This window comes from Sphaeramia orbicularis, chromosome 10, assembly GCF_902148855.1.
Source record: "Sphaeramia orbicularis chromosome 10, fSphaOr1.1, whole genome shotgun sequence".
Lineage (NCBI taxonomy): Eukaryota > Metazoa > Chordata > Actinopteri > Kurtiformes > Apogonidae > Sphaeramia > Sphaeramia orbicularis.
In genome coordinates this window covers 20,682,642-20,702,448 of record NC_043966.1, presented here as the reverse complement: position 1 = coordinate 20,702,448, position 19,807 = coordinate 20,682,642, and the positions used below count along the sequence as shown (strand labels likewise).

General features: G+C 38.2%; 1 protein-coding gene across 4 annotated transcripts in view; it reads right to left on the bottom strand.

The window, feature by feature from the left end:
• Nucleotides 1–19,807, bottom strand: part of enox2 (ecto-NOX disulfide-thiol exchanger 2) — a 230,979-nt gene that overhangs the window by 46,859 nt on the left and 164,313 nt on the right. For all 4 annotated transcript variants that reach the window (XM_030145753.1, XM_030145754.1, XM_030145756.1 and 1 more), the window contains 2 exons: nucleotides 13,501–13,656; nucleotides 100–306 (listed from right to left, as the gene is read on the bottom strand). In XM_030145753.1, the coding sequence (XP_030001613.1) occupies nucleotides 100–306; nucleotides 13,501–13,656 (363 nt within the window). The remainder of the gene's footprint in view (nucleotides 1–99; nucleotides 307–13,500; nucleotides 13,657–19,807) is intronic.

Below are 19,807 nucleotides of genomic sequence, written 5' to 3'. Positions count from 1 at the left end.
TTGTGCTTTTTAACAGGCTGTGCCCAGCTTTATTGTGTGGACCAACTTTCTCTAATCCTTAACTAAAAACTTAACGACAAACAAATCGCAAAAGCCTACCAGACAAGAAGAGTGCCTTGTCTACAGTGAATTCCTCGGCGAATCGGATGTGGCAGAAGTTTTTCTTGCTTTTGCGAATAGCGGTGATGTCGCCACACTGTCCGAAGACCTCCATGATGAGCTGCTCTGTCGCGTTCTCTGGCAGACCACCTACAAACACAGTCTTACACCCTGGAGGGCGGTCTCTGGTGGCCGGAGGGGGGAGATCTGTGAAAAAGAAAAGGAGAGCAGACAAATGAGAAGAAACAGAATCATTGTATGAGCCAAAAAACCCCCCAAAAAACCACCAAAAAAACAGTTAAAATAATTTTAAAATATTAAGATCGGGCTGAATTGATAAAGCTGAAATACTGACACTAGGGAGATCACTCAGCTGCTTAAAAACCACTGAGAATACATTTTCCGTATGAATTATGCCGTCTGAAAAGTAATAGTATGTCCAATGGCAAGCTCACGCTGCTTTGATTCAAACATTGCAGAAAATCATTTTGGCAGACCTGAAAAGGGAGGCTCTGATGTCCTGTTTTGTTCTCAAAAAGAAATATTTATGTTTGTATGGATATTGAATAAAAGAAAATTGAATGCAGTTATGATTGAAAAGACAGGAAAATGAGTAGTTACGCATTTGAAGCTTCAACTGATTCACTTCTCTGTCAATTACATTTTAACAGCATTGTTTCCATCAGCTATAGCATAAAAAAAAGCCTTAGCTTTAATAGTATTTTGGCGTACCTAGCAGGCAAATCAAAATATAAAAACATACATACATATTAAAATGAAGAATATATTCTACATTTGAATAAAACACAATACCCATACAAACAAAAGCTGACAAATATTCACAAAAATTAAGCACCTTTTGAGGAAAACTCCAAAAACCACCTTCTTAAAGGCCTCTAAAACCTATAGGTATTGTAAGCTTGAATGATGATATAGCATGCAAATTTGAGCAAATAACTAAGGAACATAAAAGCAGTACATCATAAGATGGGCCTGAGGTTGAATTTAATGTTGATGCAGAGAAGAATAAGGGCCAGGTCACATTGACATTTAAAACAGAAAACGAAATGTCTATATCATATGATCAAAGCGAACCTATGCTGCAGCTTAATCCAGCAAAATTCAATTAAATCATATTCAAAACACAGAACTTATGACCTAAAAAAATGATAAAGATTAATGCATGAATAATGATAACTTGGAGCAATATGTTCAGATCGTTTTTTGTTAGACAAATGTTAATATCAAACCATTCCATGCATGAAAATGAAATCCTTTTGGCCACAAAGTGATTGCAAATCCTCTCATGTGGAAGGTCCCCTGCATTGCAGAAATCACTTATTCAACACAGATGAGTGTTGACTGATCTAATCTCCAATAGATCAGGCTTCTCATCCATGATGAATGTGATTAGTGGGGTCTATGAGGAGTGAACCGGCTAATCAGTGGAACGCTGAGGATGCTGTATTTCTGGATGTCTTTAGAAAAAAAAAAGTCTCTGCAATCAGTGTTACTGCACATAGCCCGCTGTACATATCAATACTCGGAAAGGAACCAGGGTTACTCATGGTTGGTTATTATTCACCAGTCATCAGGATTTCAAGACTAAGTAGGTTGGGTTCAGCAGGGTTCATTGGCTACAATATTACAGTCTTTTCACAGCAAAGCTACAAAAAGTACTTTAGATATTATGCTACATCTTTATTCTAACCTTCACCTATTCTCTGAAGGTTTGGGTGGAGAAAGAAAAACCAAGATCCTAAATACAGACAGTTTCTCAGCAGGGTGGTTGAGCTCAGTCAATGTGCCAAATTAAAAAGCTCAGCAGTCTGGAGGACGACGGTATTGAGCTGTTGCTGCTTCACATTTGGAAGAGCTACGACACATAGTTTAGGATTTTACAATGCCTTTTAGTAATACAACACCAAATAAAATAGCTGAAATATGCATTTTACAAAAAGAGTAAGAGTTATGGGACGTCAAACACTAAAGACATAAAAGTCTCAAGGCACAGTTGGCTGGGAAAACGTATCAGCTCATAAACTCTTTGCTGTCAGAGCTTGTTGTTCAGTCAGTGTCACATTTACAGAAGAACCGCCGACTCAAACAGGTCAGTGGAAATTCAAATACTCTTGGTGGTTTTAATCCATGGGGGTAGTCAAAGTCTTTTTTTGTATTTGTGTGTTTTTTAATCTTTTTACACACACACACACACACACACACGCATGCACGCACACGCACCTTATCCCACCCTCTGTGTCGTCTTTTAAGTGACTGTTAAAGCAACATATTGGGTGAAGTTCAGTCCCTGACCTCCAGAGTTGGAGGATTAAACTAGTTTGAGTTGAGATAGACAGAAAAAGTATAGGTGTTGCAGGAAAAAAGCTTTCAAAAGCAAGAACAAGCTTTGTCAGCAGATGCAACAAAGAGTCTCAAATTAACTGACCTTTTCAGTCCACGACTAGCTGATGGTGTGATGGTGACGATGGGCAGACAGTGAAAGGAGAAAGGGTGCAGTGCAGCAGTGCGCTAACATTTCCAATTGTAATGTATATAAAACTGTTTCCCAGTGTCAGAGATTATCTATTATTTTTGCTCAAATGGAGCATTATATTTGAAAATAAATGTCTGGAAAGGTTAAGGTAATTTTACTTGTTTCTGTTAGCTGCTGTGCAACTGAAACCCACTCAGCTGTGAGGCTTTTAAACGCACATACTCTGTACAAAAAACAAATGAGCTACTCATGACTTTCTGACTGAATTGCAATGAAAATTATATATAAAATATGGAAGACTAAGAGCGGTGTGATTGTATTTTTTATGTAAATTAAACAAGCAGATTAACCTAAGGGAAAAGAAAATGAGAGGATGGAGGAGCAGCTTTGGATAGTGTTTAATGCAGGTGCATGCTTCAGCCAGATAGAGTTTAAAAAGCAATTTTTTGTCCAAACTTTAACTCGACGTGTGTGTCCCTATGAGTAATTGTAAGAAGGGAACTTCAAGGCTGATCATTTTAAAATGCAGAAAGAGAGTCTGTGGAAAAGAAGTGAAGGAGAGGCTGGATGCACAGTCCAGAATACAAAAACAGCAGCGAATACATGTAGGTAGGGATCAGATGGCAGGCTATGAAGAGAACGCAGAGGTAGGGCCAAGGCATCATGTGCTCATTCTCTTATCAAACAGTAGTATATTACAAACACCTTATATTATAATGTAATTAAAAAGCACTATAGATCGGCTTCAGATTTCAATACCTGTATCAGTTTTTGCAGAAAAATAAGTACATGAATATCCAGGGTTCTCATATTTTACGTATCCATTATGTCCTAAATATAATCAGTATATGGTGGATTATATAAATGCACTGAATTATATGTACAGATGGCAGTAATGTACTACTAGCATGGCGAAAACACTCCAATACAAGTGAAAATTATGCATTTAAGTTAAAGTATGTAAGTAGCCACTGAGTAGTAAAATATACCGTCAGAGTTTTACGGTTAAATATGATGTTTTTCATTTTACTGCTGCATTTATGTGTATCTTACTGCTGTAGATGTTCAAGGCTGAGCTCATTTGAAGTACTTCATACACTACTAGTTGTCCTATCTAATCTACAACACTGCATCATGTTCATTATGTTAAATAAATTGTAGGTTTCTGTCGTTGCTCTGTCAGAACCATATATTTCTAGAAAGTCAATGTTTAACTACCAATGCATGACCCAATGCATTTTAAGCAGATTCCAGAGTTTATTTAGCTTAACACAGAGGAGAATTTTCTGTATCTATGGAAGAACATATCATCTTTCAGTTTATCAACACATTTGGGATGAGTAGTTCTCACAGAATAGAAAAAAGATGAAAGATTATGACCTGAAAAGTAACTAAACTGACAAAAAAAATGCAATATTTTCTTCTAAAGTGTAGCATAAAAATAAAAACAGTCAAGTTAAGTTCCACTTTTGACCACTATTATGTACCAAATCCCAATTTTTGTGGACTCGCTTGCTTATTATAGATTACAGATCTTAAGAAATAAGCAGACTGTATTTTGAGAAATTTGGATTCATTGACTAATATGCTGCCCAGGGCTCTTTTTGCTTATATGTTACCTTGAACGGCCATGAAAGTAGGTGTTATTTCTTAGTCTAGCCTTATCCCAGAGGTCCACCGTCTATGTGGCCACCCACTGGTCTGCTACGCTAACACAGGTCATCACCATCCATCACCTAGACTGGCTAAACACCTTTTATAGTGCGAGGTCTGCTACAAGGAGGAGGACTGAACTCTCTGAAGACTGCTCTTCAGAAAACAAAATGCATTTACACAGAGTCAAGTGAATGTGTTTAGTGGATTCACATAACACATGAACATTAACCATACAGAGAAATGCATTACACTGTCACTACACACCTTCCACCAGCTGGACTTTGCCACCATTGATGATTTGTTGATTGGCCAATTACTAAGGTCTTTCACAGCGACATTTGATATATATACACATTTTTAAAAATAAAATCAATATTTTTTTTTTCCAGACAGTCCCTAACTCATCCACAGATGGCTGACAAAGGGAAAAAAAACACCATGAAGAACAGCTTCAATGCATCTTGGAATTGATTCTACAAGGCTGGGAACTCTCCTGAAGGGATGACCACCAATCATATCGGTCCAAAATTTCCCACCGGTGTTTAAATTGGGTTGCAATCTGGTGTCTGTAAAGGTCAGACTATGATTCGCATCACTTTTGAGCCGTCGAGTCCCATGAATGGGGCGTTGGCATTGTGACAGAGACCCCTCCCATCAGGTTTGTCCTTTAATTTCTCATACATCTGTAAATCAGAAGTCAGGTAAACGGTAAAATCAAGTGCTGGCTCTACATTTCCAGGCGTAAACTTCAATGAAAACCTTTGGAACGTGATGAAGAGGAAGATACAAAGCAGAGAGACGTGTACTTTTGCACCAGGAGTAGCATAAATCTCCCAGCGGCGAAGTGAAAGACTGGTAGAGAGCATGCCAAGACACATGAAAGCCAGGATACAAAATCAGGGTTATTTCGACTTAATATTGATTTGTGAACACAAGTTGAAACTTTATTGCGGTACTGTTTAAAAATGAAATGAAATGAAATGTTTTTTCTTTCCAATACTTGAGGCATGAAAACACTTTATTTTTTGTTATTTTGACCAGTTGTCCTTTTTTGCAAGGAAATGCGCTAAATATTTTCATTTAGGGTTTGACAGATATGTTGTCAATACTTCCTGGATTGAACAAAAATGCTTATTTGACTCACATAAATGCCCATAAACATTAAAACACTATCAAGTGCTCTACGTTACCCTTAGGTAAACTGCATTTAATCTTTTCTTCAGCGTAAAACTTTAAAGAAACAGTTGTGTACCGCAGAACGCTGGGTCTTTAGTCGGCTAATCTGTTTTGATGCAGATATGCGACTTAGACGGGAAAGCATAAAGAAGGTGAAAGAGGGGACAAAGCTGAATGCTGAGGGTTGAGGGAATAAGAAAGAAAAGAGATGGATGTTGATGAAGATGCACAAAGACACTAAGGTTATGCACACAGAGGAGATAGGCGAATAAAAGCAGATGAGGGTGGGGGTGTGTGTGTGTGCATGGCTGCTCAGCTCTGCTAAAGGTCACTAAAAGGGGATGCTGCACGTGGCGTCAGGTTGAGTGTGTGCAGCTACAGACTAATGACTTCTTCTGATGGACGCCGTATGCATCCTTGTTGCATACATGCCAGCACTTTCCCTGCGATATTACCTACAAGCTTGAAAGCAGCTCGCACCAATATTTGGTTCACTTTCCTCCCTGTCAGACACACCGGATCCATAATGCATCTCTGGTTTCAACACTGCATCAACCCTTCTCAGCCCCGAAAACCAATACGGCAGTAAAACATTTTGTTATCTCCTACAATCACCACCCTGCATCACTTCAGCATCTAAATGTACTTATGACTGCATTCATCATTAGGTAATGCCACATCACCCATTATTAATGTTCCCATCATTCCTTGACTACTGGGAGGTGACAGCTGTTTTTTTTTAAGAAGTGATATTTAGCTTTTTTAAATGGAATTATACATTTTCAAACATTTCTCTGTGGTCTACATAAACTGTAAATGCTATGCTTGGGTCTGAATTCTTTATTAATTCAACTCCACAGGTACATCTTCAACCCTATTTCTGAGTAATTACACCAGAAAGGTCATTTTGAGCACTGAAATGAGCCGCTTCACGCCCCACCCCCTCCAGGTTGTTGACCGTGCTTTGTGTCCTGTTCCGCCACTGGTGTTTGTTAATAAAACAAACTGAACATTTTAATAATCGGCTCGAAGTTTAGACATATTTTCAGTTTTTACTACAACCGCTGCTGCTGATAAACAATTATGTCGTACGCGGAGAAATGTTCGTCAGCAGTCTTGACCATATATGTGCAAATGTTGTGATGTAGCTAGTTATAAAACATAAATTAAGCAGGAATCAAAACGGGTTGTAGCAATCCACTTGATTTTTGCTAAAATGAATATAAAGATTGCTTTGCAGCACCTGGAGGGTTCAAATTCAAATTTTTTGAACTGTTAGGGTCCAAATACACAAATAAATGTACCCAAGACCAATAAAAGTGGGTTTAGCAAAATATTACCCCTTTAAAACAGCAGATTTTAACACATGTTGCCACGCAGCGCTTAATTTTAATCACATTGTTTTCAGTGTGAAATGCCTGCTCTGCTTCTGCTGCTTAACTTCCTTAAATTAAATTTCCTACTTATCAAAAGAGGTTTCCACTGACATTTGACATAAGATATGTTTCAAAGCCAAGAGGGATATACAGTATAATCCCTCCCATATTTTTTTTAACTTTCTGCTGGAGTCTGAGGCTGATGGACGTGTCCAGAATAACACTGCATGGAGGAGTCTGGGTGAATCCTGATCAGATGTTTGAACCACCAGGCTTCATTTTTCTTTAAAAGTATTTATTTCGCACATTTTGCCTTATTTTGACAGGAAACAGTTGAGAGTTGTCAGATTGTGAGAGATGAGAAAGAAGGGATGACATGCTCAGTGGTGCCCTACTCCACTCAACCTGCAGATAGCATGACAGCAGTGTTTTTAAAGTCTTTAAACACTGTGATATTAAACAAAAAACAGCCAGTTTAAGCCAGCGGTGCTTCTTATGAACAAGCATCAAACAACAGTTAGTTAGACTTAAGCAAACTTCATTTTCTTTAAAATTGAGAAGTTGGAAACAATCTAATTTCTCTTGGGATTTTTTTGGGCTGGAATAACTTTGACAAAGTAAGATATATTTTCTTATTATGAGACTAGTTTTTGAATGAAAAGATAATTTGCAAAGGGAAAAACAGTAAAATTTCCCCAGAAACAAAGCCTCTGAGTTTTTTGATTTCTTTTCAGGACATCAGGGTTCTCTCAGTGAAAATAACTGGTTGTTTTTCTTAAAGCTTTTAGAACGTTCAAGCTCCTCACACTAGGGGGGGTTTGTCCTCTGCATTTCACTCATCCAATATGCAGGACCTGGGGTCCAACACCAGCTCCAAACTCCCTCAGCTATGAGCCTAAGGCTATAACAACCCAAACCTAACAAGAGCCAAAGATACAGAGCACATATATAGTGGAAAGCACTTATATGGATAAAATAATCCTTATAGAATAATTCTCATATGAATGATGTTTAACTCAGTGGTAATCCAGCAGCCTGCCTACAGTGTGCATTCTGAACTCTTTAAACCTGAGGCTGGTGCGGCGTAAATATTTAAGTCTTGGCAGGAAAAAGAATTGTTCTCTCCATGAAAAAATTAATAAATAAATAAAATGTGATCGCCTCTTAGCTTAAGCCAAACTGCCAAAGAGATGCAGCAGTGAAATGTGGTGCTCCTCGGGCTTCCCTGTGTTGTCTATTCAAACAATGAGAAGTCAAGGCTCCCAGAGACGGGCACAAAAGACAAATGTGAAAGGGAAAAGTACCTGCGGTTGAAGCAGTGCACTGATAATGCTCGGTTATTTAATGCCCCTTTAGCGAGCCTTTGTTGAGGGAAAATGCAGATGAATGGTCGATGATTATAGGTGAAAACAATTTCGAGTCTCCATAGACCGGTTTGAGGGATTTATAGGGGGAAAATGCTGTACTCGATAAACTAAATGGGGAAGCTCACGTCACAGCATTTGAACTGTGACTATAAATGGAAATAATTTCAGGTGTATTTCTCACTAGTACACATGTTGTACATCATGGGAGTCAGTATAACAAGTATCAATGTATCCACAAAGACCAAAACTACCAGTAGCTCACAAATAAGCTCATTTATTACAATTACTAGTATTACTAATATAAAACTGATATTACTGACAGGTGACAGATTTAAGTTTGATGATGATGAAATTCTTTATTCAGTCATTGCATACAACCAGTGTCAACACTACAAACATTACCAACAGGTTAGTGACTGAAAAGGCACAGGCAGCAGCAGAATGCTTATATTAATGCCTGTCCTACATAACAATTTAAGCTACCCAGCATTCAATATAGGAAAAAGAAAAAAACAACAATGCATACAACCAAAGTTTGATTGTAATAATGATCTACGTATAATCAGTTGGATAGATATTAGCCACTATAAGTGGTTTCCAGTGGATTTGTTCCATTAAATTTTTTTATACTGTCATTGCTCTTTTTTGACAAAGAGCCCGAGATATACAACAGTGTTTCATCGACAAATTGGTATGACTGAGTCCTGGGACTCAGCTCACCAAAAAAGACTGAGTCCTTCTGATTGATTGTTGAGTCCCACCGCTATACCATTGAGTCCCAAAATAAAACTTCAGTTTTAAAAAGTATGTTGTTTGTTTCATCATCTTCGTTTTCCATTTCAAATCATTCACAAATACACCATTGTGCACACATAAACAGAAAATGAAACACAAACATATTTTTCTGAACTGTTATATGAATAAATGTAAATATCCTTAAAGAACGGCAATTTCAAAATAGGCTCAATGTCGTTGATGAAGCAATGGGGGCCGGGAAGAGGTTATTACGAGCACAAGATCCGTGGCTGACAAAACAGAACATTTCACTGGTAGTTGAACAGCCTGAGCCGGGAAGATCCTTATCAAACGATGGCCTTAGTCGTTCTACGGTTTATTTCAAAGGCATCTTTTCACTGGTGTTCGCTCGACAAATGCAAGACAGTATTAGCACTATCATTGGCGCCTGGAGTGCACTAAGTACGCACAGGCTGCAAGTGAAATTTGAGAGAGAGAGCGAAACAGAGAGAAAGAGATGTATGGGACGGAGTTATGCACGGACCGTATGACTAAGCGTGTACTAAATAGCTGGCTCAAAGGAAAATGCTAACAAACATTTTTATTGACCGCTTATGGGGAAAAAAACGATTGTAAATTTTGTTTTATCTTTGCATCCCCTAGGACTCATTTGCTCACTTCGGCGTCCTTTTCTAATTTTATGCGCCTAGGATGCAGGGGTAGATGAAACACTGTAAAATTACTATTATTTTTACCAATTAAGAGAAAAAGGGCATACACTACTTAAATAAACAGAATAAAAAATAGAGAATACCACAAATACAAAAAACTGATGGCTAAATTCCCACCTAATGAACCCGAATGCATGTCAAACAGTGGCATTCTCCATGCCGAAATAGGTTTAACAGTGTTTTGTGACAATTCTTCCTATCAGGAGACTCGAATCATGGGATGTAAAGTGCCCTTTATGACACCTAAATAGGTGACAGACGAGGAGAAGATAAGAAGCGATGGGAATTGACATACACTCACAGTTAACGATATGTGAACAAGAAACTAAACTGCATCTAATTTATTTTTCATCATCACATCAGAAACTGCTTCTGATTTGAATATACATCTTATAAAAGGCGTTGATTTTTTCATTTACATTAAAAACACTACACATGGTAACTGCAGTAATTTCCATTTGTTTCATGGGTACCTGAGCGTTTGTGTTGTTTTGTTAGGGTTTTTTTTTTGTTTTGTTTTTTTTACAGCCTCAGGGTGTTTATGTGCCCTTGTACAGAGCACATAGTTTGTTTCCCTATTTTATCCTGAGGACTAACTAGAAAGACATTTTCAGGTGAAGTTAAACCTTTAATCATCTTTTCTGGAAACATCACATTGTGTCAGTTTCAGCTGCAGTGAGCGAGAAAGCAAACAATACAGGATATCTTAAAAACAGCTTTATAAGTGTAGTTGAAAAAAAGAGATTTGCCTAAGAGAATGCAAAAGTGTCTGTTTTATTTTGTGAAGACTTGTAAACTCCCAAATGGATCTGTAGTGAGACGCTTTTGTTTTATTACACCTTGAACATGACATATTAGACTTCTTTGGAGAAAAAAAAAAGTCCCTAGGCAGAAACTTTTCTGGAGGAGGAATTCTAAAAAGTGAAGGTGGGATCAATCAAAAGGACCCCCTACTAATTCTCTTCTAACTCTGGGTAATTGGAGGGTGGAGGTGAAATAAATATAAACAACAGTTTCTGCAACATTCTAGTCAGACAATACAAATCTATTAGATCTGAGATGTTTCCAGAATTTCTGATAGAATGAATGAGGTTAATTGTTGGGCAAAAAGAAGAAAGAAACAATGACTAGAACAACACGAGGCATTATCTCTTTACCCTTCTACTGCTGACTTATGTTTCCATTAAAGTCTGAATTAAACTTAGGAGCTTGTCTTTTTGACCAAAAACGTTGAATCATCCAAAAACATAAGAATGCTGCCTGTCATAAACAGATTCCACTTTCACACTTTTTTCTTGCATCTCAAGTTACAAGATATTTATATAAGACATACAAGATCTACATTTACTCAGTATGACTAGCTTTACTACTTTACACTTGAGGAGTTTTCACACTGGGTATCTGAGTCCGTATCCAAGTTCGTTGGACCCCAAAGTCCACTTAATTTTATCAATGTGAATGCAAACGTTCTATGTGTGAGTACCGTACCCAAGTACAGCTGAGAAGGTAGTCCTGGGGTGCGTGGATTCCAGTATGGTACGTTGCCGTGTGAAAGCAACTGTACCCGAGACCGGAAGTGACGCAATCACCATGAGACCACAGACAGTGCTCCTGTTGTCTCCGGAAAAAGCCTCAGATTCACGCAGCATGGGCTCACCTTATCAACCGAACAGCTCGGTGATATATCACGAACAACGAAGGTCGCTCTTCTTCTCTTTGCCTCAAACAGGCTAACAGATAGAAAAGTATTGCCGCCATTGTAGACAAATGAACAGAACAGTCGCTCGATTGATGACGTAAAGGTTTGTCTTCTTCTGACTTCCACGTTTGTTGGATAACGACAGAATTCCTTCCACACCGCCACCGACTGTTTCAGTCCTGTAACATCCACTCATACTCAGGCACGGGCTGCAGTATGTGCTTGTGAATGCAACCTCTGCGGGAAAGGTGTGAGCATATCCAGGTATGGCACGGATCTGGATACCCAGTGTGAAAACAACCCCAAATCTCCTAGACGTAGAAATTAAATACAATACAATATGTAATTTATATACTTATTTCATTTAATTACTTATGCAATATGTACCATAATTATCAGCACCACAATATTTGTAAACAACACACAGCCAAGCTAATGATCACACCATTACATAAGTGCTGTTTATGCACCACTTGTACATACTATTAAATCTGAGGTGTCCCGTTTGACATCTGGTAGAATGTACATAAGCTGAGATCTTGCAGCACTGATCCAGCTTTCCAGTACAGATCCTTTGCTGCATGTTATCCCCCCTTTCTCCCATATTTGCCATCACTAATACAGGCAAAATGCCCAAAACAAAAAGAAAACGTGATAAATTTGAAAAAAAAAAAAAAAAAGGCTGGGGGGAGGGGGGGGGGGGAGGATGCGTTGATCAGTGTGTCATTTGAAGCTAAATTCCTTCTGGTTGTGAAGTAGACACAGGCTGTAGTAGCAGTCACGCTGTGAAATGGACATCCTAAATTTCTGACACTGTTGAGTTTTTTCCTTGGTTGCGAGACAAGAACAACCATCTGTGAAGCTCCCTCACTGTGTGATGAAGGACCGTTGCATTTTAGACTAAAGACAGTCTTTTGTCACCTTTTGTCTGTACAGTGTGTGCCAGGCTTTAGCTGCTTTTCTAAGCTAACAGTAACTGGCGTCGCACACTGTTGTAGCACTAAAGGAGTAAAAGAGAGGCAATGAAAAACTCAAGAACAAATTTAATGATTCTGAAAGAAAATGTGACCCGTAGCCTTGCCACTGAAATCACTATATTGCAGCTGTTACCACAAATACAGATAATGCAGACTATTACTGGCTTAGTACTAGCATCAGCTCGACTTAAACAACTGACTCCAAGCACAAAACAAGACAAATGAGTATGTGCTAGTCTTCCATAATGCATCTGCAAGGTATGAAAAAATACAAACAAAAATACATGTACATTAACCCATAAAAATCCAAACATCCACCTAATGTAAACTGTTTAATATCTGTTCATCCACTAATCCTATCAATACATGTAAATAATTGGTGTAAAATACAGTTTCATGGTCATCAGATATGACCCATTTGGACGTTCAGAAGCTCCGTAGTGAATGTGGAAACACTGTCATCTTCTACAACAGTGATTCACCAGTAAAACCCATGGAGTTTGATAAATGACAGTGGATTGAGACACTTGGTTTATGTTCAGTTAATGACAGAATTAACTGAAAAAGTCTTCTGTTTTTGATATAATAACCCCCAAGTTTCAATCTGTGCTTTTATGAACATCTACATGTTCAGTGACTTAAATATAGGAAAACACCTGATTTTGACTGAAAAATGCAAAAGACAGAGCGTAATATTACAATAAATGAAGATAAATCACTTAAGAAAGGTTAAAAATAGAGAGAAATTCATTTGGGAGCTGCCACAAAAGTAGCACTGGGTCTTTATGGGTTAAAGACTGACCTAACAGGATTTGTCTGAAGGTAAGTAAGCCATTAACAGGATATTATCGCTCACATTAACTTGGTGGCCAACCTGAACCACTGATGGCACACTGTAACAGACTATTACCTCTGTATATGATTACTATGCTCCAATATAACATGCACATTAAAAAAAGATGTAATGTGGCCAAAACACTGCAGTATTAGTGCTTCTTTCCTGTATTCACCCTATGTGGGGGATATGATGACAGACAACTGAATGCAACCTGCCATTTCACTGGATAAAAGTATAGATTTTCTCTTTGTTTGAACATTGTTGGAAATATTGAATAAGACACGAGTTTAAAAAAAAAAAAAAAAAAAAAAAGCATCCACAGTGGAACATTGGCAATAACATCATGACTTACTGGGGTTGGGGGGGAACAGTGTGCAGCTCTTGCAGTGGATGATCTCTTTGATGACGGGTATGTCCTGCGAGAGGGGTGCGGGTACCATACCCAAGCCGGGAATCATTGGGTTCATGGGTGTAATTCCAGGAATCATACCAAGGTTAGGATCAAAATCTAGAAACAGGAAAGAAAAAATGAAAGAGATCACACTACAGCCTCCAAATGGGAATAAAATAACACCTATGCAAGTACCTGAAAAAAAAAAAAAAAAAAAAAAAGAACAGCAAATCTTTGTTGTCGTATCAGTGCAGGCCACACTAAATGTTTAAGGTTTTTGTTTTTTTTTCCCCCTCACTTCGTGTACTTGCTCTCTGACTGATTCTTCTGTCAACTCCAGTGACACCCAAGCAGCCTACACATAATAGAAACACTCATCCGTTCATGAATAAATCATCTCGTAAACAACATGCATATTTGAAGAAGTTTTTACTGAATTATTCTCCCCGTCAATCCCACTGTTTGAGCGATGGCTGTGTACAGATAATGCACACAGCTGGCAACATAACAGTAGCTTTTATTTACAGTATTGATTTCTACTCGGAAAACATATGCAGACCAACACACACACACACACACACACACACACACACACACACACACACAAACATATGCATCCATGGCTACATGTGCTTTCATGTGCGTGCACACATCAGTATGGGGCTGTTTGAAATGGAAATGATGCTGCCCTCCAGTATGTGCTTTAACATCACCTGCAGAGGATTTGGTGTTGACAATTATGCCGCAGGGTGAGTGTAATAAAATACACATGTGCATGCAGGGACACCGCTCGCAAAACAAATCCTTCACTAGAAATTACCCAGACGTATTAATATACCGGACAGATAACATCATCATCAGTCAATAAACAAGAATTTTACAGAAGGTAATATTTGTCAACTGCATCAAAGTAAAAGTTACATCCATAAAAATACAATAATTAGGAGAAATATTACAAAAAAATTAAAAAATGCATCAATTACAAAGCTTTGGGGAATTCTCAATTCTGATAATCCAATGATAACACTGTCACACCTTTTTGTAATAATGGACAATCACTGTCATAAATACATATATGCCATACATCCATTTTCTGCTGCTTGTTAGAATTTAGCTGAAACAAGGAAATCATTGTAATTAGGGCTGCTCGATTATAGAAAAAAAAAAAATCACGATTATTTTAGCAATAATTGAAATCACGATTATTAAAAACGATTATTTGTTAACCTTAAAGTTGTTTATTTTTTTCTTGCAAAACAATGTAAGATATACTCTTTAAATATAAATAAAGCTTTTAACCATTAAAACAAAGTATGTTCACTTTTGTACGAAACACAAAAATCTTTGAATGCAAATAAGTATACTGTAAATTCAAGTATGTTTCCTTTTGTAAACAAATAGTGCACTGGAATTAAACTGCTCTAGACTTGCCATAGAACTGGAGCAATAAAAAAAACTCACGTAAAGTGCAAATTATAAATTCAAGTATGTTCAGTGTAGTATGAAACATAGTAAATTCAGTGGCGTGCCGTGAGGTTTCAGTTAAGGTCTTCTGTATACATCAGCCATCTAGAATACGTACGTTAGGGTTATACAGGTTAGGGTTAGGTTAATACAGGAGTTGCAGCGTAAAGAGATTCGGAGACTGAAGATTGCATTGCGGACGAAGTTGTAGACAGAGTTTTTTTTATGTGTTTTAGTTTTTCATAAGATTATGATAAAGGTCACGGTGGTTAAACTTTAGATGGTTAAAAAGGTTTGCTGTGTTACCGGTCGGTGCGGACACAACTACGAAACACTTTTTGCACGTAATGGGTTTTTGCTCTTCATCAAACCCAAAGTGATTCCATACAATTGAATTTGACTTGCCTTTTTTGTTTACCAAGCACTTCTGCTGCGATTCTCCTGCTATTTTTCCAGACCGCTAGGTACAACTTTCCTCTTAGGGTGGACCTGTCGGCTAGCAGGTAGCAGTAGCTTAGAGGGGGGCGGGGCAGAGCAGCTCATGGTAGCTTGCGTGCGCGTGAATTAAACAACTCAAAATTAATAATCGTTTTTTCTCGATTACATAATTTTTGTAATCGTTGCGTGTAATAATCGAAATCGTAATTGAATTTCGATTAATTGCACAGCCCTAATTCTAATACTGAGTTTTATATAGAAATCTTTAGCAAATAGCAGGATGATGTGCAATAGGTCAGTCATAACTGCAAAATAAACCAAAATAAACAGTACATTATTACTCATGACCTAACTTATTTGGCTTCCAACTTTGGTTTTGTTTTCTTTTACTAGTAAATTTATGACTTTGGTTCCATCAGTGAGTATTTTCTTTAGGTTTTTAGAAGGCCGAGGTCCATGTTTCAGCATTTATTCCATGCATGGGCGGTGGGTAATTCATCCAAAACAAAAAAAAAAAAAAAAAAAAAAGGAAAAGGAAAATAATGGAAAAGCAAAACTAGACAGACACAAGGAAAAAATTCAACATGATAAAGGTGTCCACTGGAGACCGATCGCAGTCATTAGCTCAATTTATTTAGTTTAGATGCTCTTCACAATTAATTTGGCTTTGTTGGGTGATGTATCTAGGCCTTATAATGGTTTCAGTGTATGGTCACATTTTGCAGACACATGGAGAAGCTGCAAAATGTATGATGGAAAAGACCATAAAACATGACCTGCTTTTTCTCCCTGACAAACAACAGTTATTGTGAAAAACGTGGAAAATAACTGAAAACCCCTATGCTATTTATTTCAAGGACAACGGATGGAAAAACAGCCTTTTGGTTAATTCAAACAAACAAAAAACCTCAAATCTGGTCTAAAATATCATTAAATGGACGCAGTAAAGGAAAAATATCGTAAGAACACTGTATTTAAGATGGACTATACCCTATTAAGCCAAAAAGAAACAAAGCTTACACTGTAGGGGGCCGACAGCAAGGGTATATCCCCAAAATTCCCCCAGTCCTCTGGTATATATAAATCTATCCACAATAATTGTTAGACAATTGATATGAACTCAATTTGAGCTACAGTGACCTGATAGTGGCAGAATAATCGTCAGAGAGCCAATTTTCTCCCACAAAACTCCACCCAGTGGATGAAAATAACATTATATGAACTCTGGATGGATATTTGTAAGATGATCAAGAGGAACCAAATTTCAATCTCAATCAGTCTTTTATTGCTTGATTTATGTCCAAAAAACTGATTTTCAACTAAAGCGCCCCAATTTGGATGACTTCTAATACTCATCGAGAAGCTGAAAACGATAGGATTCTTCTACCAGGGGTCCACTATGTTGGTTATCAAGCGAGAAGAAATCCAACCAAATCTGTCCTAGTAATGGCGTTAACATGAATGAACATCTGGCGGCGGCAGATCCAGCAGCAGTGGATCCGGCAGTGGCATTCGAGGTAAAAGCATTATATCCCCAAAACTTGATTTTTGGGGCACAATTATTACAGAAGATTGATCTAAATCTACTACGACAGAGAAATTAAATAACACACAGTGAAGGAGAATAAAGCAATGAGTGCATTAGAAGATGACAAATGGCTCCCTGGAGTGAGAGGCAGTAACAAATACATCAGAGTAATCACAGAAGGACTGAACTGAAGACAGAAGACAAGTGATGAGAACTGATAGCAACCAGTGTGATATATATATATTTTTTGCCTATTGATGACCAACAGTGTCTCATCTGATAAGAGAAATGGATGATGAGAAGGACCCGAGCTGCCAGACAATGAAGGACTTTTCTTACACAGTGAAGGTGGAGAAAACAAAGATGATAGTAGGAGGAAAAACAGTGACAGATTGATGGAAGATTAGAGGGTGACATTGTTGCCAATCTGAACACACTTTGCAGTTAGGTGTAGGAGATGATCCTTGAGAAGTAAACAAAAGGTATAGTTCGACAAACAGACCAATTTATTTATGTCGATGCAAATATTTGCTGCTCCAGAAGTAATTAGTGAGTCCGTGTGTCTCACACTAGTGCAAAGCAAACACATGGAGAAAAGATTTGGTTACGTCGGGCAAAGGTGGTGTAATTTCATGGCAGTGCTGCTCATGTTCCCTCTGGAGTGTGTATTACAGTAAGTGTGTGTGCATGTATTCGTGTGTATGCTTTTACCCAGTAAGAGCTGACGACCTGAAGGTGGCATGTAGTGGAGCTGTGTGTAATAAGAATTTATTTCTTCCCAGGGATTTCCAGCTGCTCCAGAGTCCCCTCATCTGCATTTTTGACAACACAGCCCGAGGACATGTATATTATTTCCTTCCTGCTTCGGTGACACTCAGTAAATTGCATATGCACATGAACATACACATCACTCTGATGGAATACGTCGCATGTGCTGTATGCATTAAAGCAATTTTCAAAGGGGTTTCATATCATATGGGTGTTGCTTCAACTTCAGTCACTGGAGAATTTTCATTTACAAAGCAATAGTTGTGTTTTACTTTGTGTTTGGTATTACTGTCAAAAAAACATACAGTTTCTCCCACCCTGCATGATATTTTTTTATGCAGAGATGTGAAAAGAACCAATTTACAGTAACAACAAAGGCCATTAACTTTGACACGCACTGTAGAATAAATCACTGAAAGGCTGCACTTTTGATAGATCAGTTCAACAAGGTGCAAACAATGTAACAAAAGCTCTGGGTGTAAGGGTGACTGGGGTCATTTTTGCATGTCAAAGAAACTAACAAACAACAGACAAAAAAACAAACAAAAAAAAAAACCCCTACTAGGCCCGAGGCCAACGGTAACATTAGAGGAGATCAATACGATTTTAAAATTATTCTGAAATTACATTTGTAGCCTGATGACTGAAGGTGCCAGGAAAGTAAAAAGCAGTCGCTGCTGTTGGGCCCTGAGTTTTTCTACACATTCACAAAAAGCTAAATGACAGGCAGTCTGAGAGCTCCTCTAAATAATAATACTACTACTGTTACAAGAATGTCAATGCCTCATCTGGCCATCTTGATAACACGTGCTTTATTTAACCTTACAGCATCCTCTGAGCAGCCTTCCACTACTTGTTTCCTTTTCAGCTGTACAACACTGAATACTGCTATTATCACACTTAACACTACAAGGGCACTAAGAGAGTCCAGACCTCCAACAAGGCAAATAATACGTTTTTCTTTTTCGTGCTGCAGTATCATTAAACTGCGTATTACAGAATGACCCGTGTTTTTATCCTTTCAGACGGAAAAAGCGATGAACACTTAACTCAGTTAACTTTTTTGTGTCTGCTCGTCTGTCCTCGGCGCATCACAGCCTTGCGTCAGTGAAGTAGTTTTTGTCTAATTGAACTCATATAACCATGAATGACCAGAGAATGTCCTTGGGGGGGGGGGGGGGGGGGGGGGGGGGATAGCTAGCCTTAAATACATTCAGCTCATAACATAGGATTTATACACATATTTTGCGACAGCACTTGTGAGAAAATGAAAGTCAATTATGCCATGCCACTGCAGGCTCAAGGTCAGTTTCTCATAGTTTGGTTGTAATACTGTTGAAGTAGACATCATGTACCTAATAAAAGACCTGTGTGTTATTGGTGAATTAAAAAACCCCTAGGCAGCAAATAGGTAGGGACAATTCCACTTATAAATGGACTCGAGACCAACTTTTATATTTATAATGCATTTATTTGCTGCAATAATTAGGCACTGATTTATAATTTTCCCCTTTGCAGGACGTTAACTATACAAAATAAGCTGCGCAATAACGACACTGTTTATTTATAAGATAATACCCAGTGAATAAGAGAAAAGGGGAGTGAGACTATTTAGCCCAGGAGGCAGCACAGAGGTCCCCTTGAAGAAAAAAACAATAAAAAAGGAACAGGGGGACGAGTCCACCCACATATGGTCACACATCTGTCTGAATGTGTTTAGTCCATCTGTCTATGAGCTTTTATTCTCTGTCATGTTCACAAACTAAGGAACATCTTCCCTGCGTGAAACTAACTTTCCCCCTTTCCGGTCATGTCTTTCGGATTGTTAAACAAAGCGTATCCCGGAGGTTCGTACAAAATAATTAGATTTTAAGCCGCACATCCATCAGGAGGTGCAGAGAGAATATATAAAAAAAAAAAAAAAAAACGAAGAAAAAAAAAAAACTGACATTTGATTGTGTTAAGCTCCTGGCTATTAATCTGTCTCTCCTCTCTCCTCCCTGGCTGTACTGCTCTCTGATTTCCAGGGTAAACGTCCCTCCTAGCGTTCAGCGGAGGGTGGGGGTTGCA